Source organism: Balaenoptera physalus (genome assembly GCF_965194825.1).
Source record: "Balaenoptera physalus genome assembly, chromosome: 15".
Lineage (NCBI taxonomy): Eukaryota > Metazoa > Chordata > Mammalia > Artiodactyla > Balaenopteridae > Balaenoptera > Balaenoptera physalus.
The window spans coordinates 66,593,195-66,618,601 of NC_138894.1; the positions used below are offsets into that span (position 1 = coordinate 66,593,195).

General features: G+C 40.1%; 1 protein-coding gene across 1 annotated transcript in view; it reads right to left on the bottom strand.

The window, feature by feature from the left end:
• ARHGEF33 (Rho guanine nucleotide exchange factor 33) overlaps positions 1 to 25,407 on the bottom strand; it is a 77,745-nt gene that overhangs the window by 17,538 nt on the left and 34,800 nt on the right. Inside the window, exons 4-13 of the mRNA XM_082427926.1 lie at positions 21,390 to 21,554; positions 20,946 to 21,067; positions 19,915 to 20,057; positions 17,393 to 17,452; positions 16,340 to 16,564; positions 11,096 to 11,225; positions 5,346 to 5,478; positions 3,740 to 3,823; positions 2,550 to 2,633; positions 820 to 968 (exon numbers count right to left, since the gene is read on the bottom strand). Coding sequence (XP_082284052.1) covers positions 820 to 968; positions 2,550 to 2,633; positions 3,740 to 3,823; positions 5,346 to 5,478; positions 11,096 to 11,225; positions 16,340 to 16,564; positions 17,393 to 17,452; positions 19,915 to 20,057; positions 20,946 to 21,067; positions 21,390 to 21,554 — 1,295 coding nt within the window. The remainder of the gene's footprint in view (positions 1 to 819; positions 969 to 2,549; positions 2,634 to 3,739; positions 3,824 to 5,345; positions 5,479 to 11,095; positions 11,226 to 16,339; positions 16,565 to 17,392; positions 17,453 to 19,914; positions 20,058 to 20,945; positions 21,068 to 21,389; positions 21,555 to 25,407) is intronic.

Sequence of the window (25,407 nt, forward strand, 5' to 3'; positions counted from 1 at the left end):
GATTAATTGGCTGAATTGAGTTTGGGGGTCAGGGGAGTATGAGGAGAAGTCATCCATTAGAGGAGCCCTGGCTTGGGACATAGTATCTTTTACTGGTGTAAAGCACACACACAAATGATTCTGTTTTCCTCATTGGATTGGGATGAGGTTGAAAGAATTCCAGGTTATTAGGAGGCTTTGTTATGAGTTGCTTCTGTTCCCTCATAAGCCCAGCTTTTCCTTAATCAGTCCTTCCTGTTTCCTCTTAGTGTGAAATCCTTTCAACCACCACCCCCTCCCTTATTTGTTTTATTTTTATCCATAGCACTTAAACCATCTAACTTATTTATTAACTGGCTACCCAGGTCTAGAAAGTAAGCTCTATGTGGCAAAGATTTTTGTCTGTTTTGTTCTTTGCAGTATATTCAGTTTGCTGAACAGTGCCTGATATACAATAAGTGCTCAGTAAATATTTCTTGAATTAATGAAAGAAATCACATTCTGGCCTTTAAACTGCAACTTTAAACCTGGCAAGTTTAGTGAAACAACTATTTTTGAGGTGGTTGGCAACATGAGATAATAGAAGGTCTGCATAAGCGTTAGAGGAAAAGTGCTTATTTTTCTAAATTAATTTCCACCAGGTAGTAAGTACCTCCCTCCTGTAGCCAACCTGGCCACCTCTCTTCCCTCCCCTGCTCTCTTCTCTTCCGCCTCCATCACTGCATTTCAGCCGCTTTGCATTCAATGTGGTTACTTGTGACAGACACTCAATTGACCGTCTGTATCCCTGTTCTCAGAAACCTTTGATCAACCCTCTAGACTGCACCATCAGAACCTTACTTCTTGAGTTTTTTCCGTTTCTGAATAAGCAAATCCTCATTGCACTGAAACAGCAGGGTGTAGTGTGAGATAAATACTCGCAGGCGTTGAACACACACAAGAAGTAGGTAATAGTCAGGGTGTTCCTGCTCTGTGAACTTCAGGACGTTCTGGATGGAGGAAAAAAGGAAGCAGCATTGCATAGTTAGAATGAAAAGTTGTTTCGTCTCTTCTATACCTTGCCTTGATCTGTTGTGAGAGTTTGGTAGCCATTTAATCAAAATGATGCAAATGGCCAATTTAATCACAAACTGAAAAGTCAAACTTGCTGTTCTCTTTGTCCATCACACCAAGGGAAAATAATAGTCACTATTGCTCCTGTTCGAGTTGAATTTGAACATAATTCCATCTGAAAAATTAGAAGGATCTACTAATTAGATCTCTGAAGTAATGGAGCCATTCTAACAATTACTTTCTATAGGCAATGCCTTATAACCCAAAGGAGTCAGACCAATGGTGAGAAGGTCAGGCATCAAGGCTGGAAGTGAGGGGATGTTTATGATCAAGCCTGGCCTAGTGGCCCCTCCTGTTACATTGCCTGCTGTGCTATAGTGGAATGTGCATGCTGGTTGGATTTGGGAAAGCTAACAGTTATTGAGTGCTTCCTATTGCCAAGCACTAAGTCCTTTCCATTATTTTCTCATTTAATTTTTACCACAACCCAGTTAGATATATGCCATTGTTACTCCAATTAACAAATAAGGAAATCAAGGCACAGTGAAGTTAAGTAATCTTCACTGGGTCACACATCTAATGAGTAGCAGAGGCAGGATTTGAACTCAAGTCAGACAGCAGAATCTGGGCTCTTATTTACTTACTTACAACCTGCTTGCAAGACCTGGGTTTCAGGCCTATATTTTTTTCACTGACCAGGTGTCTTAACTTGGGCAAGTTACTTCTTTGGGTCTCCATTTCCTTATCTAAAAAAATGTTACTAATGATACCTATTTCATGGGATTGTTGAAAAGATTAAATTAGATAATTACTGTGAGAGAACGATTTTAAGATCTAAAGCCACATACAATTGAAAGTCTTTTTAATATTAATACTGGGCTACTTCTACCTGAGACAAATCCCAAGCATTTCTGAGATGCTTTCACTGAATTACTTAAGAAGATCAGTCAGCAATTAAACCAGAACAGGTGGGTGGTGGGAAGAAGAGGGGCTGGTAGGGGTGTTGATGAGTCTCTCTTTCTGAACTCTACTGCCTCCAAGATGCTACAAACCCTGCGGGAAAATGGTGTGAAGAAGTCAGCTCATCAGCTTCTCCATGCTTCTCCTGTGACACAAGACATAAGCACAATGTATTGTAGACCCTTGGACGCAAGCCAAAAGAAAGTAGTAGTCAGGGGTGCATTTAGATGGCTGTAGAACCAAGGTGGAAGGGACTGAATAGGTATCCAGGGTCTGGCAGGAGCTGCCATAGAAAGATCCTGGATCAGCATAGGTGTGAATTGCTGGTCAATGAAGATAGAACTTCATTTTTGGCATCATGAGCCAAAAATTTTTAGAGAATGAGATTTTAGCTCATACCACAAGGTGGAGATGGGGTAATCATAACAATCTAAATCATTTAAACACTTCTTAGAAATATTAATGATTCCTTGACCCTTCACAGTGTCTTTCATTGGAAGCTAAAAACAACTATTTAGCATGAAAATCAGTTTAGTGGCTTGGCCAGCCATACCTACCTGCAGATGTATCAGATATTCAGGGATGCGCTGAACTATGTGAAAAAACAGTGTATAGATGTCAGACTTAATCTCTTCGTCACCCTGAATGAAAGAAAGTTGGAGTCAGTCTTCAGCGTCCCTCCAGCTCTGGCTGTCAAACCCCAGAGACAGTTCCCCCAGAGTAAGAAGGGTTTACTCTCCTCTCTGAAGAGAATTTTCTTCATCTAGAGTGTCATGCAGCATTGATCTGTTCGGGGACATGCTCAAGGAGACAACTCTTCTCTAGCAGGGAGCGTGTCATATACTTCTTTAGAATCCACCCAAGTTTCCCAACTACTCCCTCCTCTTCCCCACCCTCCAACACCATCTTAGCACAGTGGGCATTCAGTAAATTATATCTGAGTTGACTAAATTCATTAAGGTTCTTCAGCCAGTCATCTATACAGTGGCTTACGAATAGGCACTAAGGGTGGATGGGAGCCTCATGAGAATGGGGAAGGGAGTATGATTAGAAACTGGTCAGCTGGCCTGGCAGCAGGAAACATGCTGGACTTTTTCCATGTCCCTTCCCCTCCTTTCCCTTTCTCAAATATTTGCTGAGTGCTAACACGTGGTTGGTATTGTACTGGGTTGGGAGCAGTAAGGGGTTGAAGTAAAAAGTTAATAGAGCCTCTCACCTCTTGTGAAACTCGATTAACTCTTAGCTTTAGAGCTCCTGATATGGTTCTTTTCTATTGACCTAAAATAACTAGAATTGTCTTATATTTATATGTGCTTATTGAGCACCTAATATATCATTGCAGAAGCAATACTTAAAGCAACATGACTAAAGCCATTTTATAATCTTATAAACTGACAGACACAGGATAACATGAATTTAATATTCAGTTCTTATTGTCTGAGCCTGTAAAACCCAAAACCCCTCAAGGCTGCAAGCTGCAGTCTGAAGATCTCTGCTTAGCATAGCTGTTTACTTTGTCTGTATTTCCATTGGAATGGAACAGAAGGTCAGTGAGGAACAGCAAAGACCAAAGCAATGGCACTGATCCTTAAGTGGGCTCCTTTAACCCCAGGGAGGAGTGTCAGTGGCTCCGTTCAAGCCATTCCCCAGCCTGGAGAGCAAGCTCAGAGCGCATGTGCTGTAGTTTCTGGGCAGATGAGCAACATCATATAGTTACACGTGTAACCAAAGGACAGTGCACGCATACCTCCTTCAGAACAACCACGTGAACCAAAGAGATGCATTCTGGCAGGTCCCTCAGGTAAGCAACATAATAATCCAAAAAATTATTCTTGAAAACAAGCAGAAAAAGGCATGGTAAGAACCTGGAGACAGGAATGATAACAACTAATACGTTTACAGAGTCATGCATATTAAAAGGAGTACTTTGCAGAGATTATTTTAATCATTCATTTAATGTGTTTAGTAAATTTTTTTTTTTATTCACCTTAAAAAATCTTTTTGGTTTTAAGGAAAATATTCCTGTGGATTTGGAAAACAAAACTCAGTATCCCTGCTTTAACGAGAGAAAGTGAAATGATAAACCAAAGCAGAGGGAAGGGGCCATGTAAGTTGAAAAAATATTTTTAAAAGCTGTTCAATGATAAAAATGCATATTTTGTTTTTTAATTACTTTCATTAATGATGAAATGCTTCAATCATCTACATCTAAATGAGGAACTTTGTCCAACTCACCTCATAGTTTCTAGACCAGGGATTCTCGACTTTTTCCACTAATTGCATATTCACCTATGGAATATCCCCTCAGGAAAACAGTTCTCACCTTTCAAAGTTATACTCCCATAGATAAAACAATTTTCAGCTCAAGAAAGAAAACTGAATACAAATGAGTAAAAGTGATATTAGAGGGATAGTATTACATCCACTCTATACAAGTAAATAATTTGTAAATTTTGTATTATTAATCACAGCTGAGAATCATCGATATACAGAGGTTAACTGCAGGCAAAATCTGGCTTGCAGACCAGTTTTAATTAGCCCACACAATATTTTTAAAATAAGAAAATTTCATACAAAATTCTGGATTTCCAGCTTCTCTTAAAATATCAGAAGTTCTGGTAACTCTAGTCCTTTTTTCCTGCATAACAATTGGATAAAACTGAGTAGCTATTCTTTGTAGAAAGCATATGTGCTCCACTTAAGCTCACTTCCCAGCAGTCCACATTGTTTTACATTCAGCTCACTTCTACTCACTAATGTCCTTGTCTGGCCCTATAGGCATTTGAGTTTGCAACTTGTGGCCTAAATCATACTTTCTTTGAAGAACATTATAGAGATTTCAAACCTTAGCATCCTTTCTCCAGGGAAGTGAAAACAAAAAACATTCCAGACAAATAACTACCCATCACATTTAAAAAAATCTCTAGGAAATGAAATTGTGCGTGAAAGTATATACATATATACAAACTCTCATTTATGTTATATGTATGGATGGATATATATGTGCATGTATATATACTTATACACAAATACACACACACATACACACACATACACGTGCATATTCAATGGGGGCAGTTATAGTACAGTGGAAAGTGATGATCTGGAAGTTAAAAGACTTGGGTTCTCGCCACAGATCTACAAATATCTAGATAGCTGGGTGATTTCAGCCAAGGCTTTTAATTTCTCTGAACTTTATTTCATAATCTGTAGAATGAGGAAGTTAGACTAGATCTCAGGAGTTCCTCTAACTCTGAAATTCACTGATTCTAGATTCTCTATTAAGAGAAACAGACAAGGGAGACACAGACGCATATAATTCAAGTTTATAAAGGATTAAGAAAAAAACTTACCTCATCATTTGTTAACTTAAGGAATAAATCTCCAAGGACCCCTTGGCGTGGCCACTTCAAGACCCTTTCCTGCAGAGCATGAAGCAAATCCAGGTGCTGCTGGACAAGGTACCGTAAAGAGCCAGGGAAGAGGCTTGGAACAGAATAGACACACAAACCAGGTGTAGAGAAGAAAAGGCTCTACAAGAATATATGGAGTAGGTCCCATTTTCCCAGCCATTCAAAATATGTTGAGTCACAGGTCTGCCTTTAGTATTCAAAAAAAAGTCTGTCATCATCAACCTCACAGCAGATATCCTCAGACTATAGAAAGACCCCTTTACTGATGGCTCCTATACTAATGTATTGAACTAGTAAAGGGCACATCACTCGAATGGCCTTTTTAAAGCTTAACTGGTACACTCTTATTTATGTGACAGTGGAAATTTTAAGGGAAATCTTTTTCAACATTTTAAAGTTATTCCCACTTGATGTGCAAATTGTCTATTCTAATTAATGATGCACATGAGGACATTAAGGTGGCACTGGGTCATTCTTAGCTACTGGGTAGGAGGCTGTACTTAGGTAAGGAGGAATTTTGTTTAAAGCTGGCAACTGAAAGCTCAGGGGATGAGGGCATAAAAGTGTTCCTTTTCCCCTTTCCTTCAGTTTCTAAGAAGAATCTGGGCAAGGATGGAGTCTTGCCGGGGGAGGCTACAAACTAGGCCTGCCCTGCTACTCCCAGGAGTTTTGCTGAGCCCCCTTCCTGCTCTCACATCCCCCCAGCCATCTCAGTGTGCCTCATTTTTTTCAGAGGAAATGAAGGAAAGAAGAGAGAAGTCAGAGGAGGATGGGGTGGAGAGGAGAGACAGAAAGAGAATCATAGGAGGAAGAAGAAGGGGGATTGGATGGAGAAGGGAGGTGAGCAGAGGCCTGTAGGAGTGAGGAAGGAAGAAACAGAAAGAGTGAAGTCTTACTGGGCTACAGCAAGGATTTCGGCTCCAGCTTGGTAACTCAGGGAAATTGAAAATAGGTTACCCTGTGCTTTTAAGACCACAAGGTTTTTGGGGGGGTTTGTTGGTTGGTTGGTTGGTTGGTTTTTTTGTTTGTTTTTTCTTTTAGGTAAGAAGTAGATTTATTAATATCCTTTGTAAAGAGGTTGCAGAAAAATGGGGCGCAAGAGAATGGTCATGTCCCAGGTCTCGGGCGGGCCCCCGGGACAGGCTGCCAAGTAAGGGTCCTTGGCTTCGCGCAGCAAAGGATTCAAGGGCTAGCCATAGTAACGTGAAAGCAGAGATACACATTCCATAGGCAGAATGCAGTCTGTCCCAAAAGGGGACAGCGGCCAAGACCACAAGTTTAACAAAGATGAAAGTGATGGCCTGCTTGTTGCTGAGAGCCAAACTTATTTGGATATTTCCCCAGGGTCTACTGAGAGTAAATTAGTGGACAGTTGGGGTGCTTTGCCAACCGCAAACAAGCAGACCTTTGTTGAGAACAGAAGGAAGGACGCCAGTTTGAAAGGAGGTGTTTTCAACCCATCTCCAGGCAAAGAAGACTCCCCCGTGGTCTTAGCTCAGAGAGGACACACAAATGCCGGAATGGGATACCCAGCCTCCTGTGAAAAGATACAAGGATTCCTTCCACCCCCATCTGACCGTCCCCTGTGCCTCCACACACGCAGACCAGCTGATCCGTAAGCGTGGGAGGAGAGGCCTGTGCTAGGCTGGTGCAGTGGGCTCAGAAGATCTAAGTAATCCCTGCCCAGACCAAAGGGAATTTGGAGGAGTGGCTGGGAGACAGTCTTGACTGGGAGAAGACCATAAAGCTGATGGAGGAAAGCACAACTGATCAAACTGAAAGAGTGAAACACTGCACCAGCAAAAGATCTAGATGTGAAAGATTTCTCCCCATCCAGAGGCTGACAGTGACTTTGTGAAAGATTTCTCCCCACCCAGAGGCTGACAGTGACTTTGGGTAATGTTCCTGGTGTGACACTGAGAGATGCTAGGGCACCGTGGTGAGATAGGACTTTGTGATGGGTTGTCACTGTAGGTTATATAATATGTCTTGGGTTATCTCTTTCCTTTTTCTCTCCTTCCTTCCTTTCCTCTCCTGTCCTGTCCTTTCTGTTTCTTTCCTTTCTAGAAAGCTGCCTTCTGCTACACTGTGACCAGTGTACTTGCAGAGTTGACAGCTGGTAACTTGGTTGGAGTCCAGATGTCTCCTGGACTGTCCACTGGGCTAACAGAGTAAGGTTTCAGGATGAGGGTCAGAAAAGGCTAAGGCTCCCATCAAGCATCATGGAAGCATGTAAGTTACATGAAGAGCAATGGTTTACAGTGGGTTCTGTACCAAATATGGAAAACAGGCTTTAAAAAATTTGTTTTAATTTAATAAGGTTAATATTTGAAATCAGGGAAGGGTGTGGACGAGGTAAGCCAGGAAGTGGAGAGCAGAGGGAGAAAGAAGCAAGAAGCATAGACACACTTAATCTATTTCACTATTTTGCCCGGAGCCAGACCTGACTCCCAGAAGCAAGTTTTTCATTAAGACAGAAGTATTACGTGCTCAACTTATTTTCTACTCCTTACCAGGGGTGAGATTATGGCAACATGAGTAGTTTATTCTTTCTAAAGCCTTCAAAGTAATTTCGACTCCCGCAATACAGTACTCAAGCAACGAGAAAAATAAACTACAAGCAATCAATGAAAATCCAGTTATAGTTTCAAATTAATAACTTAGCTCTTAAGTCAAGACAGCTCCTGAGCTTCAGCGGCAAGGTGAGGCATCGATAATTAAAATATGTGCCACCTGGTGGTGATCCGAAGCATACAGCTCGCTGAGTTCTTGGTAGATGTGGCCCTGGAGTTTAGCTTTTAAGGCTAACTGGCAATTCTGTGGAACTGACTTTGCCCCTCCTGATAGGGGTTCAGACAGGACTGTTTGAGCCTGAGGTTGTGGCTCTGTGTGCGTGAATCATACCGGAAAAAGCCAAGAACTCCAACTTCTGTGATCCTCCTACAAATGGACAACAGCCTGCACGTTCCCCTCAGGCTTCAGCTGGCAGCCTTTGCCCCTGCAGCGTCAGGCCCTTCCAGCCAGGGGCAGGGCTGGCTTGAAACAGCCTGAGGAGACTCCTGAGTGCTTCATGTTTTTCTGTGGAAAACCTGAAGTTTTATTTTATAGGCTTGAGAAGATGTGGCAACCTCAGGTTTGAGTGTCAGGTATGTAGTTGTAGTGAGTGTTGTTTTCACCCCCAGGTGACTTTTCAGTGAGGGTAGAAGATGCAGAAGGCTTGCAGTTTGTGATGGGAAAAATAGTAAATGTTAATAAATTAATTTTCATCTTTGCATGGGAGGAAAAATGCCAGTAGGGAAGAGGAATAATCTCATTCTGTTTTGTATTTCATTCAGCTGGTCTATTTAAATAAAGTACACCTGGAGGCTTCAGAAAGCTTAAAAAAAAAGAAACATAGTAAAGGAGGAGGATGAAGATCTAACCCCAGGTAGGAGAAGGGCAACATTGCAAACCTCAGAACCAGAGATTAGCACTAAGAATACTGAGTTGAAGCTTTTCTCTTCTTGGGCTATGAAAACAAAACAGAGTTTGCTTAGCAGATAACTAACATGAATAGCATTATCATGGATATGAGAAATAGCCATTGTCTTACTTTCATTGAGGATGGCATGATAGTTTTAATTTTTTTTAATGTTAGGATTTTGGGGAAAGGCCCACTTCTTCCTCAGTAATGGGTCATGAGAAGTAGAAGTGAGGGCAAGTAGAAAAGAGCTTCCGTGAGCTAAGAACATATCCCTACCTGACAGGTCAGCTGAGGTCTGAAGTAAGAACTCATGGGCGGTTAAGAGAGAAGCATAAGTTGTGAAATAGGAAGAGACAAAGTCGGCTTCTGGCTGAGGCACTTGGCATATTGCTGTTAGTCAAGGTGGTATCTTTGCAATCACATGGTCCTTAGGGAAGCAGTGTGATGTTGAAAGAGCAGAAGACACAGGGTCAGACAGGCCTGGGCTTGAGTTCTGGCACCTATTGGTTTTGTGGCTTTAAACCTCTCTGGACCTGAGTTTCTTCATCCATAAGGTAGGATTCACAGGGATCTTGTGAAGATTTCATGAAGTTAATATAAATGAAGTGCCAAGCATGGGGCCTGGTTACTGTATTCCAGAGCAAACAATCCTCTCTTTCTCTCTCCTTGCTCCATCCCCACATTTTCAGAGACTAGAAAGAGATACTGCTGGCTTAGAATCTTAGATGTGGAGGCAAAGCCCATCAAAAGGTATACTGGGTTTTAGATTGGTTTTAATGTAAACTGAGCAAGTCTTTGGCAACAGCAAGGTAGCTAGAGGCCGGAGAGACGTCTCAGAGGGCTGAAGGGGCAATCTGGGAGGGTAGGACAAGCTCGACTGGGGTGAAGGAGGGGGAATCAAGTGGCCCGAAGGGAAAGGAAGGACCAGCAAGAATCTAGGTGGCCGCTGAGAGAAAGTAAAACCCCCAATCCAGAGCCTCTCTTGTTCACAGCTTTAAGTGTCACATTACCCTTTCTTCTCCTTGCTGCTTTCTGTTTTGTTTACTTTAGTTTTGCAGTGAAATAATTCTTTTTTTTAACAATGAATATTCCTTTTTTTTTAAAGAAATTTATTCCTTTTTATTTATTTATTTTTTATATTTTGGCCACACCGTGCGGCATGTGGGATCTTAGTTCCCCAGCTAGGGATCGAATCCACGCCCCCTGCATTGGAAGCACAGGAGTCTTAACCACTGGACCGCCAGGGAAGTCCCAGTGAAACAATTCTTGAAAATAGTTAAGCCACTGGTGGATTTGTCAGGGAATATTTTCTTACCTCAATCACCCAGATAGGGGGAGCATTGCGTTTTGGTGACTGGGTGTACTGCTGGCAGCTGCAAAGCCAAGTAAGATTGGGGGTGGGGGGGTGATAAGAATCAGGAAAACATAGTCAGGGCTTCCCAGGGTTTATGAGCCACCAGTGTATATTACCCGACAGAATGCTTAAAGTCGCGATGCTGTATTTGTCTCCAGTAGTCTATCATCCAGACTTTTCATTTATCTGGATTGGCCTTTCCTCAGTTGATCTGGATTATTACATCTTTATGACATTAGTCTTTTCCCACCAAATCATAGTTTCTCTTTCCTGCTTTCTCTCAACAGAGAGGCAAGCAGAGCAAATCTGAGATGGAGGAGTGTTGTACCCTTGGGGCTAGCAAGCGGTTGTAACACATCACAGGCCCTCTGGAAGCACTGCGCCACAACACAGGTGCACACACACACGACTCACACATCATCCAGGATCACATGAACAAATAATGAAAAGGGTCCAAGTTCATAGCTATATCAGCCCTGTATCATTTATCTAATGGCCACTTCAGACCTCCATTGCATCCATTCCCTGTACTTTCATGAGAAGTGATTCCAGGGGGTCTTCCAGGATCCCAGTGGAACATGCAGATGGCAACAGACAGGAATGCCTCCCTCACTGTAGCATTTTTTCCTCTTTTAGGTTCTTAACAGACAGGCCAGGGACACCGAAAGCCCCAGAGACTACACTCATTTTCTTATCTGCTCAGAATCTAAATTTGAGACTTGCCAAGGGTTACCTGCTGTCACTGATATTCTCTTTTCAAAGACTATTTCTGGAACTCTTTACAGGTCCCAGAATTCCCAAAGTGGAAACAATAAACAACTTACCTTAAATTTTAATCAATCTGAAAAGCAAAGGCAATGAATACATGGATACCTTCTCTCTTTGGAATTCCTCTTTCCATCTGACCCCTGGAATGTTGCCTTGATCTTCAGGATCAGAGAGATGTTAATGACATATTTTCTTTCTGATTCAAGCAGTTCCAAAGCCACAGTCTGTCTTTTAGCTTTAAAAACAAACCAAGGAGGGAATTTTAGTTAACCACTCTTCCCTGAAACCCCATTAAATGTTAGAAAGCAATAAAGAGATATTGAAAGCAATATAAAGAGAAACCAACAAGTTTTTGGAAGATGTAAAACAGAATGGATGCATGTTTATTAATTCAGCAGAGTAAAGGGCACAAAACCCTTTACTTTGGTGTTTTCATCTGAGGATGGGAAATCGGCTGAGAAGCAGAAAGGCTCAAGGATTGGAGGCACCAAGGCACCACTGAACGTACAAATAAGGGGCAATGCTGTAAACAGGAGAAATAGTCTACATAAAGGGCAATTGAACCTCCAGCTCCCCATCCCCATGCCAGATGGTTCCTCATTTCCACCCGATGGGAAATGAGAAAAATTAAACTAGAGAAGCCTGAGTCTCTGGTATCTGAGCTAACATCAGACATAGTAGAGGGCAGAGTTGAGATGCTTAAATGAAAACAAAGGGACTCAGAGAAGGCTTGCATACGGAACAGTCAGACTCTTCTCAGCCTCTTCCGCTGCAGGTCCCAGAATGCCAGCAGCCAGACTTACACTGTCCAGGCAGGAGAGGGGAGGACCTTCCACTGGAGAAACTGAACTGCCCAAGTGAAAAAGATCTACAAACACTGACATAAAGAGGTCACCTATCAAAAAGGTAATTTGCCACCTGTTTAGCAGATAATGAAGCCCACTTATTGATAAACTTAACCAACACAGAATTTTCAGGTTTTTTTAAATTTAGGGCCTTTTTCTTGGATATAAATAATTAGCTAAGAATCCTCAGACAGTTAATCAATCTTACATCATAAAAGAAAGAGAAGGAAAAAGTATATACACATATTTTTAAAAGGAGGAGGGGGACTTCCCTGGTGGTCCAACGGTTAAGACTCCGTGCTCCCAATTCTGGGGGCCCGGGTTCGATCCCTCGTCAGGGAACTAGATCCCGCATGCCACAACTAAGAGCCCACGTGCTGCAACTAAAGATCACGCATGCCACAACTAAAAGATCTCACCAACCACAAAAAAGATCCCATGTGCTGCAACTAAGAGCTGGAACAGCCAAATAAACAACAAAAAAAAATTTTTTTAAAGGGACTTCCCTGGTGGTGCAGTGGTTAAGAATCTGCCTGCCAGTGCAGGGGACACATGTCCAATCCCTGTTCCAGGAAGATCCCACATGCCATGGAGCAACTAAGCCCGTGCACTGCAACTACTGAGCCTGCACTCTAGAGCCCTTGAGCCACAACTACTGCAGCCCTCGCACCTAGAGCCGTTGCTCCACAACAAGAGAAGCCACCGCAATGAGAAGCCTGCGCACCGCAAAGAAGAGTAGCCCCCGCTCACCACAGCTAGAGAAAGCCCATGTGCAGCAACGAAGACCCAATGCAACTAAGAATAAATAATAAATAAATAAATAAGTGTGTGCTTTAAAAAAAACAAAGGAGGAACCGTGAATGAACAGAGACAATGCAGGAAAAAAAAAAAACCTTTAAAAAAAAAATCTTATGGTTAATATCCTCAAAGTGTTACCAAAAAAGTTCTAGCCATTTAATAATGACAGGACCCTATTTTTTAAAAAAGAACAATCCAAAAAAAGAAGAAACTTTTGGGCATTTTTTAAAAAAGATAAAAGAGTAGAAGATAAAGTCAAGGAAATCTATCCACCCACCTCCGCTCTCCTCCCACCCCAAGAAAGAGACATACTGAAAAAGATGGTAACAGAGAAAATCAATCCAGGAGATCCAACATCAAATTAGTAGAAGTTTCAGAGGAAAGAAAGTAAATGAATGAGAAGATATTATCAAATTAAGAATAGAAAAAAAAAAAAAAAAAAAACCAGGACATGTATTTCCAGAAGAAAGGGCCCATTGCACTCAGTATAATTAATGAAAAAGACTCATATCATTGTAAGGTGTACCACATCACTGTGAAACTTTAGCACACCAAAGATAAAGAGAAGATCCTAAAAGTTACCAGAGAGAAAAATCAGGTAATGTGCAAAGGACTGGGGATTAGAATGGTATTCGACTTTTCATTAGCGACATTAGAAGTTAGAAGACAATGGAACAATTGCTTCAAAATGGTGATGGAAAATGATTTTATATCCAGCTAAATAAACTATCAACGAATTACGTGGACGCTACCAGACTTTGTGTTCCATCAAAACAAGGAGTAAACCAAGAAACCAAGAAAGATATGCAAAAAACTCCACAAAACCTCAAATAGGGATCTAACATAGGAGAAATGTGAAGGAAATTCCCAGGAAGACTGAGAAGTCCCAGGAGGGCAGCAGTGCAATGAGCCAGCATGTAGTAGGATGAGAGAGGTCTCTAGGGCAAATGCTTTTTTAAAAAAATGTAAATGATAGATTTTCTGTTACATTGCTAAGAAAAATTAAAGAAGACCTATATAAAAGGAGATACATTCCATGTTCCTCAACTGGAACAGCCATACTGTCAAGATGTCAATTCTCTACTAATTGGAATAAAAAGAATATAGTCTAGAATTAGACCCACCCATACATGATCACTTGACTTTCCCTATTCAGTTCAATGTGGAAAGGAAGGTATTTTCAATAAATGGAGCTGAAGCAGCTGAATAGCCATATGGGAAAAAAATGAACCTACACTCTCACTACACATCAAAATTTATTCAAGATAAGTCATAGACCTAAATGTGAAAGCTAAAACTATAAAGAGTTTATAAGAAAACATACTAGAATATCTTTATAACCTTAGAATAGGCAAAAAAATTCTTGGAAGGAGGCATAAGTCACAAGCTATTTTAGAAGTTTAATATTGATAAATTGAACGTCATTAAAATTAAAAACATCTGTTATCGAAACACTATTGAGAAAGTGAAAAGGTAAGCCAGAGAATGGTCTCAACATGTCTATCTGACAGAGAACTCATATTCAAAATATATTAAGAAAGCCTACTAATAGAGGATAAAAAGATAACCCAATTTAAAAGTTGGATAAATAAATAAGTACTTCATAAAAGAAATTATACAAATAACCAATAAGCATATGAAAAGATGCTCAACATCATTAGTCCTCAGGTAAGTGCAAGTTAAAACTACAATATGGGGACTTCCCTGGTGGCGCAGTGGTTAAGAATCCACCTGCCAATGCAGGGGACACGGATTCGAGCCCTGGTCTGGGAAGATCCCACATGCCACAGAGCAACTAAGCCCATGTGCCACAACTACTGAGCCTGTGCTCTAGAGCCCACGAGCCACAACTACTGAGCCCGCATGCTTCAACTACTGAAGCCTGCGCACCTAGAGCCCGTGCTTGGCAACAAGAGAAGCCACCGCAGTGAGAAGCCCGCGCACTGCAACGAAGAGTAGCCCCTGCTCGCCGCAACCAGAGAAAGCCCGTGTGCAGCAATTAAGACTCAGTGCAGCCAAAAAAAAAAAAAAAAAAAAAAACTACAATATGATACCAGGACACACCCACAAGAATGGTTCAAATTTAAAGGCTGGTCATACTAAATATTGAGAAGGATGTGAAGCAACTGGAACTTTCATTCATTGCTGGTAAGAGTATAAAATGTTCCAACCACTTTGGTAAACTGCTTGACAATTCCTTTTAAACTTAAATGTAATCCTATTCTATAATCTAGAGATTCCACTCCTATGTATACACCCAAGAGAAATGAGGGCATACACTAAAAAACAACCTGTACAGGAATACTCATGGCAGCTTTCTTTATAATAGCCCTAAACTGGAAACAATCCATGTGTCCAGTATCAGGAGAACGGAAAAATTATGGTAAATTTATTCAATCTGATTAATAAAAAGGAATAAACTACTGAATGAATTACACACAACACATTATGTTGAGAGAAAGAGGCCAGACACGAAAGACTATATATTGTAATATTCCATTTATATGGAGTCAAGAACAGACACAACCAATTTATGGTGACAGAAGTCAGAGTAGTTGTTCTGTGGGTGGATATTGCCTGGAAAGGTGCATGCGAGAACTTTCTGGTGGTACTATTTCTATTATTAGAAATATTAATATACTTATTATACAGGTCTGTATATCATGACCTGGGTAGTGATCACGAGGGGGACGGTGAGCTTAAGCTTTGTGAATTTTACTCTGTGTAAATTAACCATCAATAAAGTACTGATAGAAAAATAGAAGCATGAACTCTTTTTAAAATATGGAAGCAAGCACCAGAAAAAACTGTCAAAAGAATTTAAAGTGGTTGTTATTGGTCTTCATAATAAACCTTTTAGCATTATTTAATTTTTCATGTATTTTATAATAAAAAAAATTTTTAATTACCTCCCGTAAAACAGAGGGATATGCCATTGTCTGACATATATCAATAGTAAGTGCTCCGTGATGATTTATGATTTGAAGGAAAGGAAAGAGGGAAAAAAGAAGGAAGGGAGAACAGACCTTATTGCAGTGTTTGGTGTTTTGGTGATTCGTATATTGAACATCCCCTATCACTGAATAAATAGATCACAAAATTCTGCCCTCTTCTCCGCTAACCTTACGCCTTTTTTACAAAGCACTACATTACTAAATATCATGGATACCCAGAATCAAGGTAGTGGTCCCAGTTGGCCATGTGACCTCAGGTGAGTCCCTTCACCTCTAAAGACTTTAGTTTGTTCATCTCAAAAGGAAACCAGAGGGCTTCCCTGGTGGCGCAGTGGTTGAGAGTCTGCCTGCCAATGCAGGGGACATGGGTTTGAGCCCTGGTCTGGGAAGATCCCACATGCCGCGGAGCAACTAGGCCCGTGAGCCACAACTACTGAGCCTGCGCGTCTGGAGCCTGTGCTCCGCAACAAGAGAGGCCGCGACAGTGAGAGGCCCGCGCACCGCAATGAAGAGTGGCCCCCGCTCGCCGCTACTAGAGAAAGCCCTCGCACAGAAACGAAGACCCAACACAGCCAAAAAAAATAAAAATAAATAAAATAATTAATTAATTAATTAATTTAAAAAAAAATAAAAATAAAGGAAACCAGAGGCTGGGTGGTCTCATAGGTCCACTGCATCTAAATTGCAAGGATTCCAGCCCTTAGGTTTCCTTTTCTTTTCATTTTCAGCCTGCATAGCCCCTTGGGACTTACCAGCTAAAGAGGTTTCACATAAAATGTTTTCCAAGGAGCTGTGTCTGCCCTGGCCAGCTTCCTTGAGTTTATCTGGGTGGTCTTTCGTGACATATTCTTCACCCCATTCTTTACTATCCTTTGGCTGCCTCCACACACCAGGTGGAAGATGGCCCTTGTGTTGGATATCAGCCGAGAGGCAAGACTTAAGGTTTTCTTCTGCTTCTGGAGTTGTTGGGTTCATTCCTGAAAAATAACGTCTGCCATCAGGTTCTGATTGTTTAACGATTATATTTGTTACGAACTCTTAAATATTATGCCTCTGCTTGGGTACAACTATCCCTTGAGGATTAAATATATCGATTAAGGATTAAAAGCCTCCACAATTGCAAAGCATCACCTTTCTCTGTTTGTGGTCTATGCTCTCACTCTTTGTACACAGTCTCTACTGAATAAGGACTTTAAAAAAATAAATTTATAAAATAATGTAACTAAGTTATAGTAGTATGTATTGACTTCTCATACCTGCTGCCTTTCAGGTGAGCACACCAGGGAAGAAAATACAGAAAGAGGAAAAAGAAGGGTGCCAAACACAATATCTTATTTTGGAATTTGTCCTTCTTGGCCCTAATGATGGTAAGTTTCCCAAAGGCAGGAGGAAGGGAGGGAGGGAAGATGAAATAATTTATAAAATTCTGGTGACTTATCTCTTAAATAAACAACTTTAAAATTACATAAACTATAAGGTGTGTGGTCCACAGAACACTTATGTCATGCTACCTACACCTGTGAGTTCTCAGCAAGTGTAAATTCATTGGTAACTAAAATGAGCCCGAAGGAACCAAGAATACTGGTTTTGTCTTAAACTTCTCTGCCCCTTCTCTCTCTTTGGGTTTAACCGAGTCACCAACCTAGTCCAGCACACATCTTGGAATCTTAGTAACCATAGTGCTTTACCTCGCTTGGGTTCTTTCATGCCTGGTTTGGGACTTATGGAGTAGAAGCAGGGAAGGTAGAAGAAGGGAAAGGGGGGAAATGCTAGAAGAAAAGAGAACTTAGAGAAGAGCCACTCACCAGGACCCATCATTCCCTTCACATTGCTATCTCCTACATGCATGGATCTGGCCTCTTGAGCTGCAGAAGAAGGAAGGCTTTCAGTCAGTATTCATTTCACTCACATAGAATGGCACCTTCTATGAGCTAGGAACTGGGATAGACTCACAGAGCTTACCTTTGACTGGGGGAGCCAGAGCAGTTAAAAAAGAAAAAAGAGAATTATGATATAGTATGACAAGTACTATTTTCCCATTTCTAAAAAGATATAATAAGTGGTACTTAACTCATAGATAACCCTAAGAATTAAATCAGGTAACATTTCTAAACTGCACACAGCAAGAGTTAATTATCGTGTAACTATGATGGTGAGGATGGTGATGCTGAGCAGAGCCAGAACGATGCTTTCAAAATGTAACGCAGACCCTGTCAAGCCTCTGCTTAGCCCTCCAACAGCTTCCCATTTCAGTGCAAAGGCCAAAGATCTTAGATTGATCTTAAGGCCCTGAAATATCTGCCCCCCTCCCCTGCCTGATATTTTTCTTTCTTTAAAAAAAAAAACCCACATCTCCTATTGTCTCCCTGTTCATTCTGCTTTAGCCCCACTGGTCTTCTTGCTATTGCTTGGGCACATCAGTTATGTTCCTACCAGGACCTTGGGGCTGTTCCCTTCCCTCCACCTGAGATCCATAAACTAACTTTCTCACTTCCTTCAGGTCTTTACCTGGCACCCTCTCTAAAATTACACCTGTGTTTCCTTATTTGTCATCTTATCACATCTAACATACTACATATTTTGTCTTGTTCATTGTCTGCTTCCTTCAGAACAAGAACTCCAAGAGGGAAGGAATTTTTGTTGTTTTGTTCATTACGGCATCCTACCACCTAAATCAGTGCCTGGGGTGGATGGATGGATAGAAGGAAGGGTAGTGGGACGGCTACACCTTGACTATAACGTCATGAGAGACCTTGAGCCAGAGGCACCCAGTGCACAGATTCCTAACTCAGAAAAACTGACATAATGAATGTTTGCTATTTTAAGATACTGAATTTGGGGTCAGTAGATAACAATGGCACCATTTTATAATTAAGAGTGGGTAAGCCAACCCTTTCTAAAAGTTTGGTCCTTTGACCCTGAGTTTTAACATAGCCTACCACCAATCGTATCCAGAATGTCTTACTATGGCACATTATCCCCAAATTTCTGTAGCAACTCAGTAGAATAAGCTATGTTATATAAGCCATACCCATATAACAAGGAAGAAAGGAGAATTTGCCACCAAACAGCGAGTTTAAATCCACCTGGGCACTTTGCAAATATAACTTTTAATCTTTTATCTTGTGAACATGGTCGGCTGCCCCAGACTTGACATTGATCTGACCTCTACCTTCCAAGTCCATTCTGTATTCTTCCCTAACAAGATCATCCTTTTATGTCGTGCTCTCTATGACACGGAGCAAAGAAAGTAGGACGACCTGTGATGAACCCACTCCCCAGATGGATCAAATGAGTTTTCCCAGGCTGTACCTATTGAGTCTCTAAAATAACTACTCAAATGGGTAAAAACTAAAAATAAAAAAGCAAATCTGTACTTTGAAGTTAATACCTATTAAAAGCCACTTGATTAGGAGTTTTAAATTCAGTTATCCAAAGCACATTTATTGTCTTTGAATATATGAGCCACATTGTTTCTTAACCCATAAGGGTAGAAAACCACCAGTCCTGCCCTTGAGGAGCTTACAATTGAGCTAGAAGTCATTGAGCCTCTTTTGGAGACTTTCGACATGAGACCAGAATAAGAGGAAAATTCATCCAATGTTAATATCTACATTCATGCTCCTTCGTAGAAGGTGCTTGCTAGACATTGCTGAGGATACAAAGATGTAGCAAACATGTAATCGAACATGGTTAACAACATCACTTGGAAAGCCAGTCTCTTCAGTACTGCCACATGCAATTATTTTCTAACATCTGTTCCATCATCCCAGATCAGGGATGTGCCTGTGGCTGATTCAGCCCACAAACAACACCAGATCAGTTTTCCAGACAAAGGGGAGTACAGAGTTAGATTGTCGCTGACATCACTGCCTGCCAGTTAGAGCAGATATGAATTTCTCATATCCGTGAAAACTTGGCTGAAAAAAAAAAAGGAGAACACACAATTTTATGTCTATGCAGAGAGACAAGGATTGAGAATAATGTAGAAAAAACAATTTATTAGAGTGAATAATTTAAAAATTTTTTTCTCCTATGGCTGGTATAGTATTATTGTGCAATAAGTTATTTCCAATCCATTTGAAACTTAGAATACCCAGATTAGTATTTTCCCCCAAAAGAAAATCTTTTAAAATTGGGCAGACTCTCCGCATCTCTTAGATCCCCTGGATTCTTCTACATTCCAGTTACAAAAGGAAAAATTCTGAGCAATAAACCATTTTCCCCTAATAAGGATGGATGATGTAAGCCTATTCCCAACGTTACTTAAGCCCTAGGAACCAAGGAAGAACTACTTGGCTAATTCAGTGTGATGCATGAACTGTACCTTTTTCATAGGCCTGAGAAGGCAAAAGGTTTGTAAAGTCTTCACTTGGAAGAACAGGTTCAGGGATGTTGATGGAACGGAAAGGACTTCCTTGTGCTTGAGCAGGTCCGGCCTGTGAGCCATGTTCTTCTTTTTGAGTTTTCCTAAGGAAGGAAAACAAAGGATCTTAATACATGATGGGGTTAAGAAGAGAGTAAGTTCAGAATAGGTCAAGAAAATTTCTGAACCCTACAAAATTGCTGTTTTTATAAATTAAAAACAGTTAAATACTAGCAATTCACATGATTCATTACCAAAGCTGGAGAAAAAATATCAAACATCTACAAATCACCTTCTAATTGTAATATCTATATTCTTATTTTTCTGTTACTGGCTTCCCTGTGGTCAAGATCTTCACAGAGTTTACAGCGGTGTCAGTTTGCTTGGGATGATTTACATTCTCTTCACAAACCAACACAAAGGTAGCAGGAAGGAGCAGGTCCTCAACTGAAAACAATGAACCATTCTCCAGGGTCACACAAATATTATTTCTATTTTAAATCTGATAATATTAAAACATGTAACAATGAAGATTATGTCTGTTTAGTGGTGAAGCTTTACTTGATTCAACCTGGTTGAGATATTGTTTAACATAAATTTAGTTTCAATGGTCAGAGTCAAATAATAGTATTAGAGGAATTTCAGAAAACTAATAAAGAAGGAAAGTCACTGGTGACCCCACTATCTTAACACAGTCGTAATTTAAATATATCTTTCTAGTTGTTATTTTACATGTTTTTACAGTTGAAGTCAAATTCTACATGGCACTTTACATCCTTTTCATTTAACTTCCTATTGTATTAAGTGCATTTTCTATTACCATTCATTTTTAGTATTAACCAACTTTTATGCTGCATAACCTCCATCACATGCTGGCCCATGGAACCCAGTGGCCAACTGTACACCAAGAGTGGGGAAGGTGTTCCTGGTGCCTTTGTACAAGCCATTGCTTATGGGTTTGCCTTTGGTCGATTTTTTGGTCAGACACTCACTTGGCTTTAACTTTTCGAGATTCTCTTCGCTTCTCCTGTTGAAGCTGTTCAATTTTCTGTTGCATTTCTTCTTGTTTGGAAGTGATGGCCTGGATCATTGACATGGCATTGCTCAGCTCTTCCTAAAAAAATAAGAATTGATATGTATTTAACCTGGTATATGAAGTAAAAGTATATAACATGATATCTAGTACACAGTAAGCTTTTAATACATACTTGTTGAATCAATGAATGAGAGATAACAATTTTACTTCTATTGTAGCTTCTAATTTTAACACAGAGATCCAAGAAAGTAAAACATGATATAGATATTTTTCCATGAAAATTAGTGAATGGGTCAGAGGAATACTCTTGTATTTGTTGCTAGGCAAAAAGGCAAGTTTTCTACTTCTGTTACTAAGACCAGGAATCTCTCTTCAGCAGGGAAATAGAAGAGGGGCCCACCTTAAAATAGTTCAATGAATTCTTCATCTCAGTAACTTTTTCTTCCATGGAACATCTGCAACTCTTAACCTTCTCTTCCAAAGCATATTCTCCATGTTGAATTCTTGACAGTTCTTGCATTGCTTCTGTGAAGCCAGTTTTGAGTTCAGAGGCTAGAGCCTGCAACTAAATAATACACAAAGAGTGAATTCAGTTTGCTATAAATTATTATAAATGGTATCACTGACGCTTCGGACATTTCTCTTGTTTGAGAAACCAGGCTCTTGAACATGTGCAGAACTCATTTACTAGAAGACTAAAGTTTGGACAACTTAAGGAAACCTTGGCCCCATTCATCTAGGAAAAAGAGGATCTTCTTTATATCACACATGCTGAAGTTTGATAGTGACAAGAAAGCAAGCAATTTTAATTAAGTTGGCAAGTGCTTTTGCAAGCTACTATTTATTCTCACACTTTTGATTAAAAAGAGATTTACTTGAAAAGCAACATATGCATGTGAGAGACAGTGTTGATCTATAACTCTTCAAATTCCATGAAAGAAGGGATGTTGAAGAAATTCAGATATTTTTTCCTTAAAAAATGAAACGATAAAAAGAGTAATAATTAAGCATATCTGAATATTTCTTTGAAAGGGAATAAGTTGTTTTTTTTTTTTAAATATTCTTGGATGATATCATGGAAAAGGAGATTATGGTATTTCCAGTGGCAGGAAATAGCTGCAACAGTAGAAGTTCAGCACATTGATAGTGATGTGAATCATCTTCAGCCATCAAGCCCAGTTGTGTAGGAATGCACACTGGATTTTTATTGTCAACTTCCAACCATAAAAAGGGTGTCAATTTTGGAGTCAGATAGGGTATAAATCCTAGCACTCTCCTACAAGTACTAAAACCTCAGGCAAGTTCGTTAACCTCTTTGTAGCAGTTTCCTCATTCATAAAATAGCTGTGATAACATTTCACTAGGCTGTCTTGAGAATTAAATGAGTAAATGTAGGTAAGGTGCCTGCCACAGCGTATATGCTTGGTACATAAAATGTGTTCAAGAAATTTTAATTCTTTTCCCCCTTTAAGTAGCAAATCAGAAAGTTAAGCACAAACAGAAATGTGGAGAAAATGGAGCACTTCTAAAGTTCAGTTTTATTTATTGAATAAATGAAAAAAGCATTTTCAACAGACAGAAAGTTAAGATAATAATAACAATAAGATAATAATAACATTACTTTCATGATATTTATGATCTTACACTCTGCTAAGCAGAGGAATGCTTAGCTCCAGATTGCTTTTTACAACAGAACTTTTTAGAAGGTTTATTCTACAATTAGAAGTATCCACCAAGTATGCTTAATTTAAAGGGATGGAAATTAAAGTCCAGGTACCTTAACAAAATTTCTTCAAATGTGTATTTCTAAACATTTTTAGAATCTGATTATCCTAATGGTTCCAACTTGCAGTGGCATCTCCAATTATAAAATGACTTACTCTCCTACACCGTATTTTCAAAATATAGGGTTTTATGGTTCACTGTGCTTCACAAAGTTTTCTTTCGAGGGCTAGGAGGAGGAGGGGGAAATAAGAGGAACCAAAGAGATCATTCTGAGGGAAAAAGCATGCCCTGTCAAGTGTTTGGAGCTGAAAGATTGGGAAACAACATGAGCAATCTGTTTTTCATTCCAGTCATTTTTAATTTTAATCTCTGTGATGGATTTCGGCACATGTCCTAATTCAGTTGTCATGATGGATTAAATCACCAGATCAACTACATTTGATCTGGTAATTTTCATTATATAAATTCATCTTCTGTGAGCAAAATGAAATCGATGGCCATATAAAATCAAAGCAAAACCTAGGCAAGTTTTAAAATTGAAGGAAGGAAACCTGACATTCACTCACATTTCCTGCTTGGAAAAAAAAAGGGAACCACTTTCCAACAGAAATAGGTTTCATTTTCACTGCTCCCTTAGGTGGATGTGTGGAGTTTTCCCCAGGAGGCAAAAGGAAGCAGCAGGGTCCTGGGGAAAGGATTTTCCTCACCTGTAGAACCCCAGTTCTCAAAAAATTAAGAACTATCAATACATTTCACTAACAGCCAGGTTGTATAGGGACTTTGGGAATTCTGAAACCATTTAGAGCTATGAGCCCATTTCCTTTCCATGTATTACTTTGAGCTCCCTAGATACCTGCCACTGAAGTAACACTACTGCTTTATAAACAGCTTCACAACCACTGACCAGCCAGGGAGCGAATGCCATAGTGAATACAATCACACACCTGAGACAACAGGTCATTTTTAAGGTGCTTGGGGCTCTTAAAATCTTTAGCTGCTACAGACTGGTTTTCTGGTACCAACTGGCCGTTCATTTGTGAATAAAAAAGTACTCTGCAGACATGGGCTTCTCTTTTTTCTGTTCTCTCTGCAGCTTTCTTATTTGACAGCCCGCAGCCCACCCCCAGGATTAGAAATGGGTGTCTACCTTGTTCTCCAGCGAGTTGAACACGTTCCTCATCTCGTTGATTTTTTCATGAAGCTGCTCTAGAGAGGTTATGATCCCTCCATCCTGCCGCTGGAGGCGGGCTCCCACTGGAGGCAGGTGCAGGGAAGACTTGTACTTCGAAGCCTACGGTCCACAGAGGGCATCTTAGGCTCAAAGAAATAGGGGAGGGGAGTCCGAATTCTTCCTATTTCATGCTCTTAATTTCTGTTTCTCAATTTCTTTTACTTTCTTGGCTTCTTAACTCTTCTCAAGGTGAATTTTAGTCAATGTCTTCCCATTTTTTTTTCCACCAAAGATCCCTCAAACTAAGTTTTCATAAATTATGTAAGTTGTTCCAACTTGTTTTTTACACAGACTTCTCTCTCCTTCCTTTCTGTCCCATTATTAAGGTCAGAAGGCTGCTATGAAGCAAATTCAGGGACTGGGCCTGTGCCTTGAGAACTCTGCAAAGTCATAAATGTCAAGATTTAAGAAATCTCCGCAAGGTATGCCAAATTCCTGCAACACCTGACTAAAGGCTCTACAGGAGCAAAAGCCCAGGTATTTTGAAGTAGCACATGACGGCAAGGATGGCAAGGTAACTACTTTGGCTTCCCCCTAAATTGGGGCGGCTACAGAAGGAACAGGTTCTGCCAGCTGCCACTTCCTAATTGTAGGCCTCTATTAATCCAACGCAACAAATTAATCCATTGCAATTAATTTAACGCAGTGATTTAAAACACAAAGTAGGTGAGTCATTTGAACAGTCAAGAGTAAATTTCCCAAATCTACTCCTCTACATTCCCTGCAGAAGTTGATCCTTAAAGTCATTCTTACAGGGCACTATTGAGGCTGCTATGAAGCCCAGTGGGCTGGAAATTTATCTTATCCGTCCTTGGATGCACCACAGGTCTAGCAGAGTTAACCTCTCTGGAGTTAGAAGAAGATTCCTCAATGGTAAAAAGAGACTGAGGCTCAAACAGGGCTTAGAAATCCTAGAAAATGTTCAATGGCAGTTTTGATGATGAAACCTATTACTGCAGGACTGGTTCCCATAGTTTTTCAGTTAGAGTTTCTTTGGGTACATAACTCATTTTCTTAAATTATTTTCATTACAGAGAAAAATAAGAAAAAAGAGAGTCACCCCAAATCTCATTAATATAACCATTAACATTTTGGCATATTTCCTTGTAATTTGTGCTATGAATATAAATGCAGATATTTATATTGTTGAAATCACACTAAAGATATATTTAGATTCTGCCCTCCCTTTTTTTTTCTTTTGGCTAACATTCTTATAAGCCCTTTCCCTTAGCCTTCAAATTTTTTTCTAAGTAGGTATTTTTAATGGCTATATAATATTCCATCCTACAGATGTGCCAGAGTTTACCTACCCGTTCACCCTTGTTGGAAATTTTTGTTGTTTGTAATTTTTCAATATAAAATAATGCACTGGAATAGAATGCTTTTTATTTAAAGATTTGTATGTATTTCAGGTTATTTCCTTAGGATAAATTCCTAAATATGAAATTACTGTGAGTCAAAG